General features: G+C 31.4%; 1 protein-coding gene across 3 annotated transcripts; it reads left to right on the forward strand.

Annotated features, from left to right (window-relative positions):
* Window positions 1–14283: 14283 nt before the first annotated feature.
* Window positions 14284–21701, forward strand: LOC114421153 (BEL1-like homeodomain protein 4). 3 transcript variants are annotated; one of them, XM_028386984.1, is made up of 6 exons: window positions 14284–14548; window positions 14591–14736; window positions 14838–16160; window positions 17424–17812; window positions 19022–19082; window positions 20741–21701. In XM_028386984.1, the coding sequence occupies exons 3-6, from the start codon at window positions 15105–15107 to the stop codon at window positions 21365–21367; spliced, it is 2133 nt and encodes a 710-aa protein (XP_028242785.1). In that variant the 5' UTR covers window positions 14284–14548; window positions 14591–14736; window positions 14838–15104; the 3' UTR covers window positions 21368–21701. The 3 variants fall into 3 exon arrangements, with proteins under 3 accessions (XP_028242785.1, XP_028242769.1, XP_028242779.1); XM_028386968.1 differs by having other exon boundaries at window positions 14284–14736; XM_028386978.1 differs by having other exon boundaries at window positions 14284–14736; window positions 14905–16160.
* Window positions 21702–24966: the final 3265 nt, after the last annotated feature.

Raw genomic sequence — 24966 nt, forward strand, 5'->3', positions numbered from 1 at the left:
TTGGGTTTATTGTAAAAGCAAAAAAAAAATTAAAAAAAAATTGGACAATTTACATTAATTCTGGTTAAACTAATGTAAAAACTAATTATTCAACAGCCATTGTATCTGAAATTGATGTAGAAATCTAGTATTTAACATTGGTTTTGGTCAAAATTAATATTAAACAATTACTTTTTACATTAGTTCAAAACAAAAACAATGTGAAAATACAATAAAAATATCACTACTAAGGATAAATAACATCAATTTTCTGATAACCGATGTTATTAGATAATGTTAATAAATTTCAACCAATGTTAAATGTCTTTTTTATAGCAGTGAATGGATACTAAGATTCTAACTATATATTCTAAGTATTCAAATTTTAATTACTTAATCTTTAACCTAACTTACGAATAACATATACTTAAAAAAATGTTAGAAATTAATTACCTAGTAACTCCTAATAAGATTTGTATGAATAGAAGATTCTCAACAATGACATCAATTTGATTTGAGGTCTCCCATAAGTGTTTTTTTTTTTTTTTTTTTTACAGAAAACAACTCATCATTTCATTAATAATCAAAGAAATAAGATCAAAAGTGTGACCGCTAACATATAATCTAAACGCTCTAATTAAGTTGTGAATGATTTGATTTGTTTGGCTCCTTATAAAACTCATCACTATGTTTGACACATTATTAGGAGAAGTTTTACGCTTGGATAAAAGACATTAAAACTCTGAATTTCAGACATGCAGCTATAGAGACCCTACACCACTGATTTTCAATCAATCTCAAGTAATACATTTTGAAGACTAAGATCCTTCAAGCCACTCCAGAAAGAGAGCCCAAGCTTTTGCCTCTTGAGGTTCGGAAATGCCCTGATGCCATAACGTTTTAGCCTTTAAAAAGGTTGTGCATAAGTTAAAAACAAGTTATGAAACTTGTAATACGAGGATGGGTTATTATCTGATAAAGATATTTGATTGTATCTCAACTAGGGTTATTAGAAAGAGTGTTAAAATTTGATTGGTGATTAAAGAAAACAAATCACAATTAAAAAGGAAGGAAATCAAATCATTAAAATTAGTCAATCCACTAGGTAGGATTCTACTCGGGTTTATCATGGATTTCTAACAATTTATCCCAATTATAGATTTAATTTTTGTTTGATTCTAAAATTAACTAATTAGGCACCAATCAATTTTAGAGTGTGACTTACTGAATCAAGCATTCAAAATATAACCAAGTTAGGTTAAAGATTAGTTAAGTATGATTTGAGTCTATGAACTAATTAAAATTTGAAATTCAAACAAACCTATAATTAGGCATCGTGGCAAATTAAACATTTAACATATTTCTCTCAAGAATCTAAATTCGAATTTCAATGATAAAACACCAACCCAAAATTTAAGAATTTACAAATCATGATTGAAGAGAAAGAAGAATGATTAATTAAGGGGAAAAGAAAGAAAACCAGGAATTAGAATTAAAATAAAACCAAATCTCTAGATCTATAGTAGAAATTCTTATGAGTTCATGTTCTAAGGGAAACTAATCAACTATCTGACAGGATGCCAAGCTGTGACATGTCCTTAGATGGTCAAGTTGGTGTTTTTGATGTGATTCCTCCTCATATTTCCCTTGCGGTAAGGGTTAGTGTTTCTTCAATTGTCCCTTTCCGTGCGATTTTTAGTTTTTTTTAGGGTTTTTTTTTTCCATTTTCTTCCCAAAAAAATGTACAAATTCTTATACTAATAAATTGATTTTTTTAGAGGATACTAATATATTGATTTAAAAGTGTTTATCCTTCCAATGTGGCTTTACATATAAAAGAAATTGCAAGGTATATGAGGAGTAACAAAAGTAAGATAGCTGGAAGAAAATAAAATCTTAACGGGAACTAGTGTCAATTCAAAACTAATCATGTGTCGTTCCTTCTTGGTTCTAAAGAAACATTTTATATAAAGTCTCCTTAAGTTAAATAAAGTCTCTACCCAAGTGATGATTTCATTAAATCTAGTTTATTATAATTAATCACATAAATTCTAGTAGAGAATCATGCCAAATATGTTTACCTCTATCCATGAATTATTAGACCCCTCAAATAGTTTATTTGACTTTAGGTGCATGTCAACATAAAAATTAAACAGAAATATGTCTTTAAAATTTTGACTTTCTTTTATGAATCAAAGACAAATATATATATCTATAAATTTATAACAATTCACACATTTTTTAAATTTCCTTCTTCTTAAAATTTTGACATTGGTCTTATGTTGTTTCAACCTCTACAAGTAGCAAAAATCTAGTATTTTATTCAAAGTCTCATCTTCATATGTCTTTTCTCATTAGTTCTAACGAAACAAGAGGACTTTTTTTTGTTTTAATGATATTTAATGTTAAATAATGCATTATATAAAATAAAATTAAGAAAATAAGTTTTTATTAAAAATATTATAGTAAAAATTTGAAATATTTTTATTAAATTTAAAAATATGATAAGAGACATATTAAAAAAATATAATAGGATGCATTGGTAATATTTTTTTGATAAAATTTAAATTTTAATTCCTTAATCAATGTTATTTATCATAATTTTAATATAAAAAACTATTAATTACATTCTTTAATTTGTGGATTATCTTCTGAAAAAAATATAAGTGATATGTAACTAATATTTTTGTCTGTGTATTTTATAAAATAAATATTTAATCTATACTAATAATAATGAAAATATTGACATTTGTGTACACAATTGATCAGGCGATTTTATATTTGAACGATTTCTTAAATTCTAATATATTCTATTTTAAACTATCGTTATTTTCAGTTTCTTTCTTTCCTTTCACCCTTATTTTTTTTTTATTTAACCTCCAAACTTTTTTCCTTATCGATCTTATTCTTTTATTTTATTTTTATTTAAAAAATAGAGAGACACACACCCTAGTTTTATATAATTAAAATTTATAATAACTAGGTCCAAATAGTGTATGGGGTACTCTTTCTAATATATATATCGAATTTTTTTTAGGTATACTATCTAACTCCAGCTTACGGGAGACTCTTTGAAAACTATTTTGTTCAAATATTTTATTCTAAAAATTGGTACCGAACAATATTAAATAAATATTTTTAAATATGTAAATTATATTTTAATTTAGAAATGAATAATATAAATTATAATATGAGATTATTTTTAAATTGAAATGGATAAAAAGTTAAAATAAAAATAAGTATATAAATATAAATAAAGATAAAAAGTAGAAAATTTGATATGGTTAGGAGAGATATTTTTTGGGCTTGTTAGCTAGGATAGAAGGAAAAAATTGTTGCGAATATCTCATTGAAAGAGTAGAGACTATGATAGTTTTACTCTCTAAATTAAGTATTTTAATTTAGAGTATATGAGTAGATAATCGTTGTTGCAAATATGATGAGAATAATTTTGCACCAAACTCCTTTTTAGCTTGAAATTAATTAAGCTGCTCCGGGGAGTTCATCAAGACATGATCAACTAAAACGTAGTTGTGATTGCAGATCCGAGGACACGCTAGCTGGTCCCGTAAGGTCGCCATCTACACTTGCAATTTGCTATAACATAACAGCGATATACAACATTTTTTTCCAACAAATAAAGACATATCTTGGTGATGAGCATGCACAGAGAGAGGATAGTACAATTCGTTTAAACTAGACAGATGGACTCAGAATCCTTTTATATATGAAGTTTATCGTTTATGCACAGGATTAAGAAAAGAATAAGAGTATATATTGATAGGGAAAGGTGAAAGAATAATATATATAAATAAAATAAGATATATATGTTGCATATATATATCACAATTGGCTTAATCTCATGTGATCACTTCACGTGAGGTTTGATATGGTATTCATGAAATTCCTGCACTTGCTATACATTGCATGCATTAAATAGCTTTACGAGCATGTTTGTGCATTTGAACCTTTAGGTCCACTTTTAATTGAACCTGGAAGCGAAAAAAGACGACAGAGCATGAATGTACGTACATAAGAATCGTAATAAGTCATACTAGTTTCGTTGTTCTGTGTTTGTAATATATTTAGTCAACACGTGACTTGAAAACAACGCAAAGAGCCTTTAAGAATCTATAATTAAACTTTTCGGTGCAGTTAAAGTGTAAACTATACTAGATATGAAGCTAGCAGATACCATAAACATCGCAAAAAAAAATAAAAAAATCCGAATAGGTACACTCGAGCCCATTGCATTAAAGGAACAGTGGCCCGACAGGTACCACACTATAGCTAGCTCTAACTCTTAAACCTCAAACAACTTCATCACTGTCTTTTTTGGTTAAATGCATGCACCCCCTCAATGTTAATATTTCTCCTCGATATTCGAGATTCCGTTGCTACCACATTTTGCTGCCCCCATGCATGACCACAACACTCCTTGTTGGTGGTGGTATTGATTAGTACGGTAGTGAAAAGCACGTGTATATATAGATAAGGTGCAGCTAAACTGTAAAATATGTGAACACATTGAAATTGAAGGACAAGTGCGTAGCATCTCTTGTTAAACAACAAGAGAAAGGTGGAACGTGCGTGTATAGGTAGCAAGTGATATATGAAAGACACCGCAGCTACTCTTTGGTTTCAATTTACATAGATGATTTGAGCTAGCTAATATATATTACTCCCTTATTTTATTTGATGATTTTTAGAGAAAATTATGTTTCTATTTATGTGTTTATTTATAAATTTAAAGAAAACATTCATTATTAGAATTTTTAATTCTTTCATTTGTTTATCCTATCTTTAAAGATGATAGCATGCACATAGATTAAGAAAAATAATTAATCTCCTAATTTTTATTAAAATTGTTTGTATTTTCTTAGCCTTTTATTTCTATTATGACTATTATACACTATTGTTTTCCTTCAATTTTTATAAGGATATGACTGAGCAAATAATAATTGTATTTTTAAATTTTAAAATAAAAAATAATCTTTATCTTCAAAAGTGAAAAAAAATACAAAAGTAATATGTTCTTATATATACTTAATTATTAAATATTTTATACTCATAATTGATAAGAGAAAAATAATTATAAAGGTCCTATTAGGATTTTTTTTAATATAATAAAGAGTATGAATTCTTTTTAAACCGCTTCAAAATAAACAAATAAGAAAAGTTAGAGTAATTTATTACAGCTCGTAATATATATCCTCCACATGCACGTACATAGATGAGGGTTTTTCTTTGAAGCTGATGGTGAGGGGAATTATTTGGGGCTTGTGTCCAATAGTAAAAAAAATACACCTATTAATAATAAATCAATTATTAATTAACTATTTTAGTTAAAGTTTTGCATTAGACAGCAATTAAATAACTAATAAGCATAAACTTTTACTAATAAAAACCACGATATTTAATATATTAATAATAGTTTTGGTGTGTTACTCATTGTGCTCTCCTTTAAACATTTATTTGATTATAAATATTTAGCTTATGAAAAATTATTAATAATACATGTTTTTATAGGGTAATACTAAATGTTATATTACTAATAAAAATATTTTAAAGTGGACATTATATATAATCAAAGAGCTTCATCGTTCATAATTGACTTGATCAAAATTATCTCTCATGAAAAATACATATAAACTTGTAAAAAAGAGAAATTTATTATAGAATAATGGACTAATTACAATATCCGTTAATCAAATGGCACATAAATATTACCAAATTTAGTTATCATTATCAGATAAGTTGGATTGAAGGATGGCGAATGTAAAAATATAAAATTGGAATGATAGATCTTGCCAACAAATTAGCGACATGATGTTAATTAACGTACTAAGGCGTTACTACTGCACACGTATGCAAGGGATTAGGACCATTATATACTCGAAAATCTTGTATGTGATAGGGTCAGATATGTAAACTGAAGGCTACATCAGATTCTGACCCTTAACCTTTTGCTGCATTACCTGCTAATAAAACAAGAAACTGGCTTTGCAGACTAGCAGCATTTGGAAATCATTAGCTGATTTTGTATTATGCTTTAACCAATGCATATATATAAAAACATATCAAGGATCGATGTTCTTTGTTCTTAGTTTTTTTTCTTTCCCAAAAGGAGCAAAAGAATGAAAGTACACAAAATGGTATACTGATTTATTAACAAAGCTAACTTTTACACTGCACCCATAAAAATTAAGAATGCAGTACATGTTGATGCTTTAAACGAATTTTCCTCGTTTCCATTCAAGTACTTCTTCTCCTTTCGATTAGCCTTAATTAGGGAGCAGTTGTAACTAACATATAGGAAAATAAGCAATTAGTTAACAAGGTATACATGTTTCTGGGGGAAAATTAGAAGGGAAAGCAAAATGAAATGAAAACGCAAAACACTAGTTATAGATATATTGAATTATTGAGTATAACAACTGCGAACTAGATAGTAGCAATAATTAAGAACCAATAATTTGTCAACAATTAACAAATGAAGTTGATGATGAACATGTGGGCTCTAGACCAGTTAGTCAATGGGGTAATATCAATTATACAGTATAAAAAGAAAAATGCGGGCTTAGAATTAAAAGATCTACCTCACTTCATTACTCATTTAATTGACAAGATGTAAATATATCATGGGAAGGTGCCATCAAACTTCCCCAATAATTATCATGTACATTACAGTAATATTGACGCGTGCACTATGCACGATGCTCCTATATCTGCTGCTATCCCCGTCATCCATAAAACAAAGCGATCAAAACTAGTGCTGTGAAATTAAAGACAGCGCTATCAGAATGTGCTTGAAATCGAGCAAACATCCGCTTTTGGTCCCACGTACATATTTCCCATATCTAAGTCTAGCTACACGAATATTTAAATAAGTGAACATGGTAATGACAACGGCGCTGGGTGAATTGCATGATATTTTGTATGTCAATTGATTGATACATTACTGGTTTATCTCTCCATCTAAAATATCATAATCATTTTTTTTTAATTTGGGAATATAAGAAAAATGATCATTGGTGTTGAATTTTTTACTTCAAAGTACATCTCTAGGGGTGGTCGAGCGTGTGGTACAGATAAAAAGTGCTGGGATGGTGAGGTTTTCTTTTTGTTTGAATCAAAATCACATAGTGATGCCAAAAAGGCAAATTAAGGGGTGAGCCAATATTTTTGTGGTGTTTAGGCTTTAGAAGTTTAGCCACCTAATTAAAGCAAAGGGGGTGGCTATTGTTCCTTCTAACTTTCCCAAAGCAGTGCGGCACTTGCATCTCGGAACGTGAACTTTAAAAATGTTTATAGCATAGAAAAGTAATCAAACTTGAAAAAGTAGGAGAGAGGACAAAATAAATGTTTAACCAATACTAGCATGCATAAATTAAAGACACGTGCGTAGCCGACTTTGGCACGTGAGTGGAGGATATAAGGGATAATTAGGTTCTCGCAATGATGAAATGGTCCCGGCCAAAGCAAAGGGACCAAGCGTACGTGTAAGGGGAGTGTGGGAATCACGTGACATCACAAAAGACTATATAGTTTAGAACTTGAGAAGAAGTTGAGCTGTCAATTGTTCTTCCGGTTTGCAGTTGGAGAAAGATCAAATGCAAAGTGTTTCGTTTTCCTCCTCTCAATTGAGTGTTTGAGTAATGAGTAGTAAATTCGAGTTTAAGATTGCTCAACCTAGCTAGGCATAGCTACCTGCTAGTTAATTGCATTTCAAATATGACAATTCATCAATTCCCACTTTCTCTCATTTCCGTATGTCAAAATCCTACCTATATCTCAAGGAAACAAACAAACATCAATTACTATTGGCAATTAAATATTTAAATTTAATTGAGCCTTCTAAAAAATCAATATTTTCTCTACTCTCAAAACTAGGTTTGGTTAACGCTATAAGCCAAGGGATAGAGATTTGACGGTTCCTATGTGTTTATGCTATATGTGTGTAGAAGAGAGATAGTAAACTGAGCTATATTATAATTTGGTGGAAGCCTACACTTATATTTAAGGTTGTCTGTACACGTCAATGACTTTAATTAATTGATATATAAATATGCGTGTTTGTTAGAAATAATATTCAAATCATGTGATTTTCTTCTTGCTTGTAATATCATTATATTAAATGATGGCTCGTCTCTTGTAAATTGTCCACCATATTATTGTTTTCAATTAAGTCTTTAAAATCTTCTTGTGAACAAGAAGTCGTATCGGTGATGTAGGACAAGTGAGAATATATATATATATATGATTTGTTAAATAATGTAGAACAACTGTGAGTTTTTTAAAAATTCATGTGATTTTTCATTAAGTTTTAAATTAAATATGCAATCTAGATTTAATTTTCTTAAACCCTTTTCTATAATACTTTCTCTCATAAGATATTTTCTCACTTCCTCTCTATATATAGAGAGAATTTAGACCATAAACAATATAAATCCGTGTTTCTAAAAACACTGATAATATATTTTAAAAAAAAGAGACGAATTTTTCTTTGCCTGGTTGATTGTTTGTAACAGTTGGAATCCTATCTAAAGGATTTTTAAGACATAAATTATTGACTATATTTGGTTGTAGCTAAATATTACAAATTGTTGAGTTAATTAACATTTATGCCTCAGTTATATTTCGGTCTAATTAAAATTTTCAAGACATATATCTATATTTATTTGAGTTTAAACAAACTTTTGAATAAGAACTCATAAGAAAATAAAATAATAAATAAATAAATGTAAAATATTTTTTTATCATAAATTAAAATCAGTTTATGTACTTCATTTTTATAAAAAAATTCTTCCTCTTGTAGCCTCTTTTTTAGTTGAAAAATATAAGTTGATTTTGATTTATAAAAAAGTATGATTGATTATTATATTTTTATTTATAAATATTTAATAAAAAATTATCCAAATTAATTCTTATAAGTGTTGTGTTTCTATAAATTCAAATCTAAGCGGAGATAGCCATATTATACTGTAGGGATTAACAAATTATATTTGAACGGGTTTCCCAGCTTTGTGGTAAACAGAATATGGGAATATAACTACCAAGTACCAACCGATGGTCGTTTTTGTATACAGGCTTACAAGAATTTTGGGTGGCAACATCACCTTATTTTCTCATGGAAAAATAGCACATGCGTGTACCCTAACTGCCTATGCTATTAAAAGAAAATTGCTAGCTTCTTTCCTTTGGCACGTATACGGAAACATGTTTTCAACTATTAATTATCATGTCCATCATAAAGGTTTTTTTTTTATGATGACCATCATAAAGATATTTTAGAACTTAAACAAAGTTAAAAAAATATAAATTAGATAAAGTATTTAAGAACACATTTCTAAATTATAAAAAAATTAATTCAGATAAATTTTAACAGCATGCATTAAATATAAATCATTTTAAATTATAAAAAAGTAATATACATAATTAACAGTGGCATGATTAATTATTTAATAAAATTAAATTAAATATTAAGACAAGAGTAAATACTTTTTTTGAAAGATTAAATAATTTTTTTTTAAATTACTATAAGAGTGAATAAAGTATTCATGATCTCAAGGTAAACCTTTTTAATGAATCTTAATATCTTAAAAGATTAATTAACTTTTCACTCTTGATCGAAAAATATCTAAAGTTAAAAAACGTACTAATCCAAAAAAAGATAATCATAACCTTAGAGAGTTTTTTTAAAATCATTAAATACTTTTGAAAAAAAAACAGATTAATTTTTTATTTTTTTTCTTTTAAAGTTTATAGGTACCATCCATCGAGACCATCCTGCTAAAATTATATAGGATTACTATAAATGATAGAACACAATTTAAGATAATTGTAAACTTAAGATTTATACTCGAATTATTAGTTAAGGTAGAACAATCGCATGTTTATTGATAGATTAATTTTAAATTGTTCAAGAATTATTTTTGTGCATTTAAAGAAAATAAATTATTTGAGTACGTACAAATTAAATTACTTTGTATTACCCTTTTTGGATTCACAAAATAGGTAAGTTTCAGTATTTTAATAATCAAAGTAGTTGAGTTGATGTTTCTTTAATAAAATTGATGATGAGAGTCGTTAAGCTATTCTTTCCTCCTTTTTGTTTTCTTTGATCGGGTGGGGCTGCTATGAACATCAAAAGACGTGCATAATATTGCATATATAATTTGCAAAAGTCAAACTTGAGACTGTACAAATTCTAATGTATACTTACTAAAAATGATAAGAGAGCGAGCCCTATGTTATGTTACCATAAATTAGATATAAAATTATAGTAACACTTACTGGAGCATATCCGGGTATGAATTCCAAATAATACTTGTTATGACGGTAGTTCAAATTGGTACCTGCCGAGTGCCGAGTCTCGTACTCTCGTTATTAAATGGTAAATGTTATTAGTTTCGTAAAATATTTAATTTTGAATAAGATATTTATGAATTATTATAATCTTTTTTGTCTGTTTTTTATTTTTATAATAAAAAAATAATACGTTATTACAATTCATTATTTCAGAGAAAATCAAACAAATACAATTTTTTTTTTCTGAATTCAATAAAAAACAATAATATTAGTCACTTTACCTTTCCTCTACCAACATTAAAAGATTCTTAAAGAAAATAAAAAATACTGAAATCAAATGGAGACATATGCTAACATGTCGCAAACCGGCCTGTGTTGATCCTTTATAGGCTCATAGCTAGGGATGGTAATGCGAAGATATTGCGTAGTGTATCATTTTTATTCTTGTACTCTTAACAGGGCCCACCCTAGCTTGTTGATATTTTCGGGTATTGGTTAAAAAATTGATCATAAAAAATATAATAAGAATGCATTGAAAATTACATAGAGACATGGAAATAATATTCTTATTAGTAATTTTCTATTGTTGATTCTTTATCTAGTTTCTATAAGGTATTAATCAATATTTGCCTTTAAAAATACTTACCTTTGAACTCATTAATGGCGATATATATTTTTATACATTTTGGATATCTAATTACTTATATTTCATTATCCATATATTTTTAAAAATATAATACTTAATCAAATTGTAATTTGACATATTAAAAAAAATCATTTTAAAAACATATACATCTAATACATGTAACTGCAATAATTTAACTAAATTCAAACCCAACCTAACAAACATATGAAAGTTCACCGTCACAAAGAAGTGAAGGTATTAATTAATGGCGACAATTAGGACTTAAAATTATAATTGAGACATGAAGGCATGAATAGGAATGTGAGTTGTAATTTTGTTATAGAATTTAATATGCATGTATTATAGGGTCAATAAAGTATATGTAGCATCTCTATAAATTTATGGCTACCCTAATTGAATCCAAACTTAGGTGATTTTTCTTCTCATCATGGATATAGTATTTTTTTTTTATAGAAAGTTCTTTCAATATAATTTTGATTAATTAATCTTGAATATAATAGAGTTTAGAATAATTTAAAATTAAATTTGAAAACAAAATATAAAAATGAATTTTTTAAAAAATAAGGTAAAAAAATAATAGAATAACTTGATCGTAACCCTTATAAAGATGAGAACTAAAATTTGAAAACAAAATATTAAAGAGTCCATTTGAGATGGTTGCAATTTTCTGATTTTTAAGTCTCAAACTCAAATTTTAGAAGAAAACATGTTTCGATAAATTGTAGTTAAACTGATATTTAACTCAATTTCAAAACTCTTTTACATTAACTTTAAGGTAAGGCTACGATGAACTATCTAATACGTAGTTCATTGTACACCATAAATAATGACCATCAAATTGATCTCAAGTTCATAATATTACAATAGACTCTCCACATTGAAATATTATCCCTTTTATTCTCCACCAAACAACTTGGTTCAACCACCATTTGGTGCTGTGGGAGGTAATTTTTGGTTGGTGTTTTGAATTTTTTTTCATCTTTTTCCTTTCATCCCAAAACCAAAACCTAGAAAACTAGGACCTTGTAGTGATTGATTGAGTTGTGGGCGACTTCAAAAAGTTTTAGGGTGAGGTTGTAGGTTGTATCGTTGGTACTCAACTCATGGCAGCACCCTCCATGACATCCCTGTCGGCAATGGTAGCCAAAAAAATGCCAAGTGCTCCCACACTGCCACATCATCCTCCTCCTTCACAGAGATGATACCTGACCTGCATTTTGTTATTAGTGAGATGAAACGGTTAACATTAAGGTTTTTGGGAGATTAAAGAGTGGCGAAGGTAGATTTGTTAGTGGAGATTACTTCTCGTGGCATGTGTGTGTGTGTCCTTCGACATGACACCTAACATGCATTTAGTTATCAGTGAGATGAAACAATTAACATTAAGGTTTATGGGAGATTAGACAATGATGAAGGTAGATTTGTTAGTGAAGATTACTTCTCTTGAAATGTGTGTCTATCCTTCAAAATGACACCTGATCTGCATTTCGTTATGAGTGAGATGAAACGGTTGACATTAAAATTTGTGGGAGATTAGAGAGTGGTGAAGGCAGATTTGTTAGTGAAGATTGTATGTGTGTGCATTTTGTTATGAGTGAGATGAAATGGTTGACGTTAAGATTTGTGGGAGATTTATGTGTGTGTGTGAGAGAGAGAGAGATGAAACCGTTAACATTAAAGTATGGTGCTTCAATTGTAACTTTTTAAAATAAGAAAGTATGATTAAAGATAACCTTAGAAGTTTGAACACTATAATCTTTTTAGTTACTTTCAATATTTTTTATAAAAAGTTTTTTGGGGCTTAGGGTTTAAAAATTTCTTATTATTATTTCTTTAAACAGGTTATATAAAAAAGTTTTAAAAGTAATTTAAATGATTTTAAGTTTCAGTCTTCTAAAATTATCTTTAATAATATTTTTTAATTTAAAAAATTTGTAATTTTAAAATTTTAAAAGATAATAATCAAGGACTAATTTTAAAAAACAAAAATATAATTAATGAGAAGAGAACATGTAATTCTATTGATTAAAAAAATAACAGTATTAAAAATATTTCAAATTATTAGGACACCATAAAAAGTCTCATATAATGAATTGAATTTTCGTTATAAATTTAATTTTTATTATCTGTTGTTATTATAATACCGTCTTTCAAATTCATAACACAATAAAATTTGAAAAGCAAATTAACAATGTCCTGGGTGTATAAGAAAAAATTACTTTAATGAAATTTCTATTGTTTCTATATTTGATAATAACTTTGTATGATTTCTAGGATGCTGCAAATAAATATGCATGCGATAAAAAGAATTACAAATGAAAAATTAAATTAAAAAATTATCAAAATAAAAAATAATTTTAAACTAAATATAACATGAAATATTAAAATATATTTAAACCTTAATCATAGGTAAAAGAAGGTGAAACATGAAAAACACCTGTAAAAAAATAAGGGTACACCAAAAGGGAAATGAACATGGCCATGGTGACAGAGCCAAACCTTAAAGCAGTTATGGGTACTTTTCAGACCCTATTTATCCCACACAAACCTAACTTGTCTGTTTTACCCATCCACTCGCACGTGCCATTCATTCACTTCGTGTAGCATTTCTTATCTCTAAAATCTCTATTTCCCCGTCTTACTTCACTTGTGCTATTAATGAATTTGCAGCGCTTAAGATGACCTACATGTCCTTACCAACTAAGGGGGCTCAGCTCCATCGGCAATGATTATGTAGGGCACTATGGTCATTTCAACATATCTAAAAAGATGGTGGTAGTTTGGATCACTGAGATGACTTTGTACTCACCTTATCTTTATTTTATTCCGTAGTTTGCGTTGGTCTCCAAAGGACGTATTCAAATGACAATAAAATCCAAATACTTGTGATGACAGTGTGCTAATTTCCTAAACACCATGCATATATAAAACTAAGCTAGTGTGATAAAAAAAAGGATCTTGATCCTCTCATAGTCTCATATATATATTCTTAAACATTGGAGGATTTTTATCGTACAAACAAGCCCTCTATATTTAGAATTTGTGTATCTTTCTCTTTTGTCGACTCATATTTCGAAAGGGAACAAAAATGACACGCACAAATCCTTAGTCTGTTAAATTCATCGTAGTCAGTTTGGAATAATCCTTAGCTTTGACTTGTAATTCCAAGCATTATTATGCTCGTAATTTTTGGTGTGTAGAATGTAGATAAGATAGGGTTAGTATCGTCATTCCAAAACGATGAATATTTCTTTTGCGTACAGTTCATTACCATTTATATAAATATGAAAAAAATGGTGTCAAATTCAAGAATATGAAGATAAAAAAGTATATATAAAAGGACATTATTGGCGGGGAAAAAAAAACGAAAGGAAGAGGTGAAGACCGAAGAGTGAGAGCGACCGCTTCCCTTTCCTCTCTCTTCTTCTCTTTCACACACTCTCTCTCTCTCTCTGTTTATTTGAGACAAGTATGATATCAGTTCCCCAAACCCTCCATCTTTAATTTTATATTGTTGTGAAACCCGCACTTTCTTTTTAGAGAAGGTGATTGCAGAAAAACACTTACCGCGGAGAGCAACAAAAGAAAGAAAAGGAGAGAAAGAGACGATAGGCGACAACGTATAGAGAGAGAAAGTGAGTGAGTGTGTGTGAGGCGACAACGTATAGAGAGAGAAAGTGAGTGAGTGTGTGTGAGATATAGAGAGAGAGAGAGAAGAAACTGTAGAAGCTATCAAAACCACCGAGGGGAAAACGATGTCTGAGAGCTTTACATCCTTTCATACCCTGCAACTCTAAGAGGTACATATATGTGTGAATATATACCCCCCCCCCCCCCCCCCCCCCCATGAGATATTTAGCAAAGCTGAAACTTTAACACACTGTCTTTTTCTATTATGTAGTGTTTGTTGATGTTGTATATGCTTGTTCTCCTTATTATAACTGATCGATAATTCAACTATTGGACAGTGGTAATAATTAGAATAAGCTAGCTGAGGAGGCTAGGGCCGGGATTAGTGGTTGTTGCTACTTCTTGCTGGGAAAGGAAAAAGAGATGAAGATGATGGTTTTAATATGGGAAGAACAGCAACACCGTCACATTCAACAATAATACTAGTGCTACACACCATTGGTTTTCTCTTGGATCTTGTATTAATTCCTGCAATTCTATGTCCCAAGATTTTCAACAAGGAATCTTCAGCTTCCCGAATGGGTTGGAGAGAGGAAGGGTGATGAGTCCGCAGCAGCAGATCCGGCGGGACAAGGTAAGGTTCGAGGCGGCGCCATTGGTAGGGATAGAGGAGGAGGAACCAGTGTACGAGACCGCCGGAATGTTGTCGGAGATGTTCAATTTTCCGCCCGCGACGGAATTGCTGGAGCAGCAGCACGCCACGGCGACGTTCCGGGCGGCGAGGCAAGCCGGAGAGTGGTACGGAAACAGACAGCAGCAACAGCAACAGATTTCAGGCATTAATGCTGACTCAGCAGCAGCCATGCAACTTTTTCTGATGAACCCTCAAACGAGGTCGCCTTCTCCTCCTCAAAGCCACACTACTCCTTCTTCAACTCTTCACATGTTGCTTCCAAATCCTTCTTCCAATTCCCTCCAAGGATTTACTGGTTCGGCCGCGGGAGGGTCTTTTGGTCAATTCACATGGGTTCCTGAGGGTGCTCACCAACAAGGAGGCGTGGTGGAAGGGCAAGGTCTTTCGTTATCGCTGTCTTCTTCGTTGGAGGCAGCGAAAGCCGAGGAATTGAGGATGGGCGATAGTGGTTTTCTATATTACAATCACCAACAAGGTGGTGGTGGTGGTGGTGGAGGTGGTGGTCCTTCTTCTTCTTCTTCGGCGGTTCAGTTTCAGTACAAGAATAATAATAGCCATCATCATCAAGCATTGCATTTACAAGGGGCGATGGGACACGACAACAACCACCAGGGACATGTTGGGTTTGGGTCATCCTCGTTAGGTGTAGTTAATGTTCTGAGAAATTCAAAGTATGTGAAGGCTGCACAAGAGTTGCTGGAAGAGTTTTGCAGTGTTGGGAGGGGTCAGTTTAAGAAGAGCAAGTTCAATAGACAGAATTCAAACCCTAATTCAAATCCCGGTGGTGGTGGTTCTTCGCCTTCATCAAAAGATGCGCCTCCTCCTCCTCCTCCTTTGTCAGCGGCTGATAGGATTGAGCATCAGAGAAGGAAGGTCAAACTACTATCTATGCTTGACGAGGCATGTATTGTAATCTCTCTCTCTTTCTTTCTGTTCCCCTCTTACCTTCTCTCCCCCATCAAGAGTCAAGGTCCCCCAATATCTTTTTCTTCTTAATTATTTGTTTAATTTAATCCATTAATTAATACTGCATTATTTGTCTTCCAAATTAACAACGGGGATAATAAAGCACACGTTTCTTCTCTCCGGCCGGTATCTTCAATTAATATATTTTATATATATATATAAAAAGGAAAAGGCCGGCTGGTATAATAGGGCTCCTTTTGCATAGGATCAGTTGGTAGGTAAGTGTTCCTTATTTTAATTTTAATATGGAACCCGGTTTTTTAATCCTTCGATTTGATTGGTGAGATGATTTTATATTATTTTAATTGATTTCTTGGTTTGTTGTAAAAGCATGAGACTAACTATTAGGAGAACACGTCCATCAAGAAGCGACGTTCCTTCTCATTATAATTAGTGTAAGATAGACCCCAACAGAAGGAAGAAAGACACTCACTCACCATATATATTACGTACCAAGTTGTTATCAATGCCACTCCCACCTTACAGATCCACACCTATCATGGAAATATTACAGTAAAAGCCATTGTTATCATATCTCAGTTGACCAGAACGGATCCACAGGGTTCCTTTTTTCTTTTCTTATGAAAGAAATTCAGCCTTTTTTTTTAATTTTATTTATGTGCACGAGCCTTATCAATTGGTGAAGAGTACTCCGGAAAAGAAACCCAGGGGATATTCTTCATACTCTTTTACAATTAATACTATTTCATTGCATCCCTATTATTCCTTGGAAAAATCAAACCTTTATACAATTCCTTAGATCTCGTGGATCTTTGATTTTCTATTTTTTCTTTCAGAAGTACTAACATAGTCTCACAAATTAACCAAATTTCAATACTTAGTTAGAATTTTTCTTTCTGCCCAGTCTAATCCATCCATTTAATTAACAACTATAAACTAATACGTATTTAATATGTGTGTTTGTCTTTCACTATTTGCATGGGCTAGTGGCGATATATCTAACTAATAACTATCCACATTTATTTCGCATATGAGTTGCTTTCTTTTATTAATGCTAAAGTTGGTTCATCTATGGCTTTTAACAAACGGCACAATGGATGAGTAAATGAGAACATGCACGAACGACATTACCTTCTAGCTAGCTTTCCTTTTTATTTTAATTGGTGTCTTCAACATTTCATTCATTCATTGATATAGCAAGTTAATAGTGAATTATATTAATTTTGTTGGATGCAGGTGGACAGGAGATACAACCACTACTGCGAGCAAATGCAAATGGTAGTGAACTCATTTGACCTGATGATGGGATTTGGGGCGGCAGTGCCATACACAGCACTGGCGCAGAAAGCAATGTCTCGGCATTTCCGGTGTCTGAAGGAGGCGATAACAGCGCAGCTGAAGCAAAGTTGTGAAGTACTTGGAGACAAAGATGGGGCGGGAAGCTCAGGAGGTTTGACCAAGGGTGAGACCCCAAGGCTTAAGATGTTAGAACAAAGCCTAAGACAGCAGAGAGCCTTCCACCAGATGGGCATGATGGAACAAGAAGCTTGGAGACCCCAGAGAGGCTTGCCTGAACGTTCTGTCAACATTTTGAGAGCCTGGCTTTTCGAGCATTTTCTCCACCCGTACGAATTCCTTCTATTTCTTTATCACTTCATACTTAATATAACACGATGATAAATTATTAGATGGTAAAATTTTGAGGACGTTGGATGATTAATAAAGAAGCTGAGGGAAAAAAAATTTGAATTCAGTTTTCTGCTAATAAATACTAACTATTAATATTTATTGATAAAAAAACATTATCAAATTTCATTATGGTCCTCATCAGTACAGAAAGATGTCTTGCTCCAAATAGAATTAGATTCTTATTCATTAAGGTTTCATATTTAATTAAGTTTTATATATATAAAAATATGATTATCTGTTAATTTTTTTTATAAAAATTAATAAATAAAGTTAATAAATACATCAATACAATATTATGATGTTCCAAAATTATAATCCTCACATATCTCTAACTAAACACGTCATACTTTCACACCACCTAACAGTACTTTTCCAAACATAAAAATCATATCTACATACTACAGTTATTATTGCATTTTTATATTAGGTGATTACTAATTTCCTTTCAAATATAAGTAATATATATATAGAGAGTGAGAGAGAGAGACGTAGAACAAAGGAGGATGTTGGGATAATCTGTCATTATAGATCTTTGAGAGTAAGCAAATTATATAAAAAAGGATAACACACAATACGGAAGATACTGTGATCATTAAGTAGAAGAAAAGCCACAGCGCTTGTGTTTATTTAAAAATAATAAAGAGACAAAGAAAGGGAAGAGGAGGGGTGGCAGATGGGAAAGAGAGAATCTAAAATAAAAGACATTATTTATGTGCCGTATGCGTATGATCGTTTAGAGGAACAGTAAGCAGTAATGTTGCAGTGTCCTTGGATGTTGTCTCGGCAGCAAAAAGGTGGAAAAAGATGCACACAGCATCATCGATCGATGCTTTAATTACGATGAATATTTCTTGGTATCTTTTTTTGTGATCTCGTTCAATACCTAATTAGATGAACTGATTAAGGGGGGAAGGGGTTGGGGAGAGAGACAGTGATCAGTGTGTACAGAAATCAGTAATCTGCTTTAGTTTCTGCTATGGCAGTTAGGACATAGATCTTTCTTTCTTTCTCTTAGATTCTCACGCCCACGAAAGGAAAGAAAATAAGAAAGGTTTCAAACTCAGCTAGCTAGGGGTACAGATACAGAAAGCTCCGTGTCCCTTTTTTTTTTTCTTTCTGATGTCATTTTCTGGTCTCTTTCTCAGGTATCCAAGCGATGCAGATAAGCATCTGTTGGCACGACAGACTGGCCTATCGCGAAATCAGGTTCGTTCACTTCTTTCTTAATTACCTTTAATTTCTACAATATAATAATTATTAGTTAATTATTAGTGGAGTAATTATTAGTTAATTAGACACATGGACCACGTTTAAGTAGAAAAGAAAAGAGAAAGTCATGAATGGAAAAAGAAGAGGGACCAGTACTGAATTCAGATGCAACTTACATGTTTTTGAGTTTTGTTTCTCTGGTTTCTTCTGTCTCTCTCTCTCTCGGCAATGTGTGTTTTATTTTGTTTAATGCTACCTTTTTCTTCTTTTTGTTCTCGAGTCAAAAATTTCGTTTTCTCCTCTCTGAATCTGAAGAAATGCTTATCTTTTGGTCTAGTTTTAATTTACTTTTGGAATCTTTTACTTCACGACACAATTAATTCTGAAATTAAATGAGCAGAGGTAAGTACAGAAGCAATGAGACTTGTAAATTTGTTAGCTTTCAATCGAGCTCACCCTCCTAGTTACTCCTTTTCTTTTTTCTCTCTCATATCAAATGGCTTCGCCAACTACACAATATAGGAACCATAAATATGGGGAATAAATGTGTGTTTTCAAGATGTTAATGCCTCTGCTAATGCCATAGTATTACGTATTCATGCAACTTCGTCTGCTGGCTGCCTGGCTCGGAATTTTTTTGTTTGTTTGTTTATTTCCTCTGTATTAATATCCACATAAGATATAATCTATGCTAGAATTTTGCACGTTTTATATTAATCGTTAATCCCTTCTTTTCTATAACCTATATTAGTATATATCTATCAGCGACATCAAGCTGCAAAAAACCATGCCCCTCCTCATATTTTATTTGATATATATATGGATAGAAATATAAAATGGATTATTTTTCTTTTTTCTAACATATATATATATATATATATATATATATATATATGTTTATTAATTTTTTTCTCAATAAAAAAAGTAGAAAATGAATTATTTTCTTACTTCTTTTTCCTCAGAAAACTATTTTTATTTGCTTTTCTTCTACTTTGTTTTTATTTCACTGTCTCCTTGGAGTTAGCCCCATAATCAAACCACAGTTCTGTAGAGAAAGAAAAGGCCTGTTAATTTTGGGGAGGGCTAGACTCATTCAACTAAATCACTGTCCCTTCTTAGAACAAACTGGTGATGAATAGTGTCATCTGTTGTAGTAACTAATCACGTTATTATTATTTTTAAATCTGTCATTTTCACTGTCCTTTGTGTCACACCATAGAGAAGATACCTCGGTGTCTAATCACACTTTAGCACAAAGGGACAAACAACAATGAGCCAGAAGAAAGGAAGCTCTTCTGTGTCCCTTTTCTTTTGTGCTGATAATATTATTAATTAAATAATTGAACTGAAATTATAAACGTATTCGGTGAAAACAAATAGTGCAGGTCAACATTAATTATTTAGCTATTGACATGAACGTTATATGCTGCTATTGCTATTGCTAATCTAAATCAGTTAATCCTTTCCATGCATATTACTAGTTTATACTAAACTAAATGTTGCTTTAACGTGACAAATTCAAGCATTAATGCATTATAGTAGTATTTAGTTTGTTTTTTCTTTTTAACCTTTTTGAGCCACATTTACTATAAAAATTGCATCCGTGTGTGTATATTGATGGGTTGGGTGAATGGATGGAACACGTTGGTTTTCAGGTATCAAACTGGTTCATTAATGCCAGGGTTCGGTTGTGGAAACCCATGGTGGAAGAGATGTACCAACAAGAACTTAAAGAAGCAGAGAGTGCAGAAGAGAGAGAAAAGGACCAAAGCAACAACATTAGTGGCAACCAAGCACAAATTCCAACAACACCATCAGCGGCCACAACATCAACAGCAACAGCAACAGCGCCACCACCACCACCATCAACAACGACAAAAACAACAAAACCGACAGGCAAAAGATCCGATACCATCAATGCCCCCGAAAGCGACCCTTCACAGCACCTTGCAATGAATAACAGACAAGGCTTCTCGGAAAACCAAGCAAAGAAGTCCACCGCATCCACCACCACCACCACCATCGCCTCTGAGGTGGCGCCACCCGTGTCTCAGTGCTTCGACGACTCAGACCTGCCCGCACACAGATTAATGGCCTCTGATGACACGTGTCATTTGGTCACAGCAGATTTTGGGACCGCATCTGCAAGTGCTGACATTGGATCCACACTCATTAGGTTTGGGACCACACCCGGTGACGTGTCACTCACCCTAGGGCTTCGCCACGCCGGGAACATGCCCGAGAAATCTCCTTTCTCTGTTAGAGACTTTGGAGCCATTTAAACTTCAATATATATTATATAGTACTACTTCACATAATAATAATCAAAATAATAATAAATATTATATAGGAATATGCTTTATCATATTATTATGTATATCATATCATCAAAAGAAAACATTTTTCCCCCCTTTATTGTTTCTCAGTTATTCCTCGATCTGTCTTATTTGCATTGTGGAAGGACAGGAGAATAAAAAAGGCAATACGATATGAGAAAGGTAGTCTGAAGGTAGCTATTAATTAGGCGCAACATTAATATGGTATCTATTGTATAACTGTATAGCAGATTGTTTTTCATGATTATTTTTCCCGATATATGTACTTTATTATTTTTAAGGTTTGTAGTTTAGTTTGATAGGACTTGATCTAGTCAATGACTGAAATAATAACTGTTCCTTTTTTTTTAACTTTTAAGATAATGAAATGTTATACCTACCATTGTCCTTGTGCGATTGTTGATTTTTTTTTTTTTTGTTCCTTTGGTAAATAAACGGGGCTGTATTAATTTCAAACAAAAAGATCACATTATACATGAAAAAGTTTGGGAATATAGACTCTCATTGAATCATAAGTATAACAGCAATAACTGATAAATATTGATAGGATGTGAGTCATGTCCCAGACGGTTAAGAACAACTCTTGCTGCCTTGAAATCAATTAAAACACTTGTTCCTTTAATGAAAGATGCGGTTAATTTTCACAGTCCAATTCTAACTCCACTTGATGAGCATATATATCTTGTTCTTCATATACCAGTCCTCTCAGTGCTGCCAAGAGACACTTTGACAACAACCTCAGTGCTCATATACTTTTAATAGAGTCGAATGGACATTCTTTCATTACATATTGTCCACTTACGTACCCTTCTAATTATTGTAATGAATGTTTCTAAATTATTGTAATGAAGGACAGGTTATCTCAATCATGCATGTGTATGAGCCTTAAATTTACAATGGGACCACATATCATCTACCAATAAGGGAATTTAAAGTTGAATGCAAGTTATGGAGTCTTTGAAATTGAAAACTCGACAAAGTGACCCTCTTTGCCTCTTTGGCAAACTTTCTTTTCCCCGCTAAGCATAATGAATATTGAGATTTTGAATATAAGGGGTACTCAAATTCTTACATCAACTTCCTTCATTTACATGAGAACAAAAACTAAAATGGTCAAAATAACAGAAATAATCGTTGGGTGTTGTTGGAAAAGCCAAATGGTAGGAATTGGACAGGTCAAACTTTACATAAATAAGTTTGATCTTATAAAAAATTAAGATTTGGCTTAACCTAATATTTTATGAAAGGTTTTTTTATTAGCATAACTAATGGTGTTGTTGGGAAAGACCAAAAATCATGTTTCCATTCTTATATAATACATCTTTTGGAGAATGGGTGATAAGTTTTAAATGCGATTAAATCTCTAATCGAGTATTAGCTTCAAAACTAGTCTAAAAATTTAAACTTTGTAGGAATATTTTGCTATCCCACCAAAGAATTGAATATCTTAATCACAGTAATTAAAAAAATTATAATATACAAACTTGTAACTTAAAACAATTCTTTGGCGAACTCATTTAACCTTTAAATGGTGAATAATAATTATTTCTACGATATATAGAAAAGAACTATTTCCCATTACACTTAACTTTCATTTTTTAAGTGATAGACGAAAGGGAAAAGACTTCCATCATCCCCGTTTTCTAAAAATTTACTGTCATTGGCTATCAAAAAAATTTGTCGTTGATTAATTTGCCAATTAAATTATTATTAGTTTAGACAATGTATCTAAATGCAATTAATCAATGACAAGAAAATTGACCGTGTATCTAAATGCAATTATACTTTAACTAAAATAGTAGGTGTTCTAATAGTTATTGAATAATTGGATATAAGAAAATGTATATAACCAGAAGGCGTTTTCTATATTGATTAATTTAATTAGCAATGAAGAAAGTCATTAATTCATGCAAAAGAGTAAGTTACAATGCACAATAATGTTGAAATAGATTTTAACGTGTCTATGAAAAAACAATGAAACTATGATCAACAAAACTATAAGTATATACTTCTGATCAATTGCCTTAAGCTCAAGAACTAAGCATTCGTGGCTTATGCATATAGAGAAAACCAAATTTCAATGCGACGTCCTTGAAAGTTGAAACCGTACTACATTTCTTGATTGGAAGTGTTTGGATAATTTCTACACACCTACAGGCTTGTCAATTCCGTTTCTGTTATATGTAATTAATGTGGGTAGAGAATAGATCAACGGGAATTTGTTGTGGTATGTAAAACAAAAGCCACACGTTTCTTCCGTAAAAACCAAAACAAAGAACTTGCAAAGCAACAAGCACTTCTCACCTAATATCTTTCTTGTTGTTTGAGAAACACCGCATATTACTAACAGAAAGAGAGCGCTTCTCCACGTCCAAATGATTTTTTCAAGGTTGTTCTGCTGCAACGATCAATGATGCTTTTTGAATATTCAACTATATGTGATTTTTCATGAGTTTTTCTTTTATATATAGTAACATAAGTAAAGTTTTGGGATTTACGTTAAGATGTGGCAATAGTTAGCTGGATAGTGTTAGAAGCTAGTTACATATGCGGCCGCACTAAAAACACAGATCTGATAGAGTTGTGTGATTCACTTTTTTCAGGTTTGAACAATATTCACTTAGTTTACAGTAATGTCACTGTCGTTAGTATTTGGCTTCAAAGCTCCATAGGAAATCTTTAAACATAATCTGAGATAGACATTCAATATATGCTTAGATTACTTCATTTTATGAAAATAATATTATTTCCTTCCTAACAAAAGACGTTTCAAAACACCACCATAATTGGTCTTCAAGAACAAAGTAATGTAATATACGGGTTTCTGATCAATGAACCATTGTGTACTGTTTTTCCTATTATTATTTAGGAAATCACGGGGCTATATATAGGTACAGCGTTTTTACCAAAAATATATATATTTGTGAATTGAAATGTACGTAGTCTTGGTCAGATAGTCCAATAATGGATAATTGCCTTTGCATGGCAAAGACTCCTTTGAGCCACTGAAATTGCATACTCTTTTCCGGCTGTCCTTTAATTGGGTTGTGAAACCAATTAAAACTGCATTACTGTTAAATTTTTTTGTGTACAATTTTGACAATGAGGATTGAATTAATATACGACTTATGTACTACCCCAATTCTCACCACTATACCGATCCAATGACTTGCATTACTAATAATATAATAATTACGTTGTCACTGGAATTATTGGAGTCAATATGTTTCTTCTTATTAATTAGCTTCTTGCTCTAATTAGAATATTAGTAAGTACTCTAAAGGTAGAAGATCAATGTCTATGGGGATAGTAGTCTTTCATCACATTTTTTACGAAAAATTATTAGGTAGTTTGAAATTATTAGGTGTTTATGTTCCGACTAATTTTTATGCGATAAATAATTAAATTTTTTTTTAAAAAAATAATAACACATAATTGTATGTGATGTAAAAATTAATGGATACCATAAAAGTTCTAAACTATCGAATTCTTATAATTCCTCGAATATCTTTAACAGCCAAACTTAGTAACCAATTAGACACCCG

This window comes from Glycine soja, chromosome 1, assembly GCF_004193775.1.
Source record: "Glycine soja cultivar W05 chromosome 1, ASM419377v2, whole genome shotgun sequence".
Taxonomy (NCBI): Eukaryota; Viridiplantae; Streptophyta; class Magnoliopsida; order Fabales; family Fabaceae; genus Glycine; species Glycine soja.

Excerpts from the sequence above, each read along its gene's own strand:
- LOC114421153 (XM_028386968.1), top strand. The coding sequence starts at position 15,105 with ATGTCCCAAGATTTTCAACAAGGAATCTTCAGCTTCCCGAATGGGTTG. Across the intron at positions 16,161-17,423 it reads TACTATCTATGCTTGACGAG|GTGGACAGGAGATACAACCA; the intron begins GCATGTATTGTA and ends TGTTGGATGCAG. Across the intron at positions 19,083-20,740 it reads CTGGCCTATCGCGAAATCAG|GTATCAAACTGGTTCATTAA; the intron begins GTTCGTTCACTT and ends GTTGGTTTTCAG.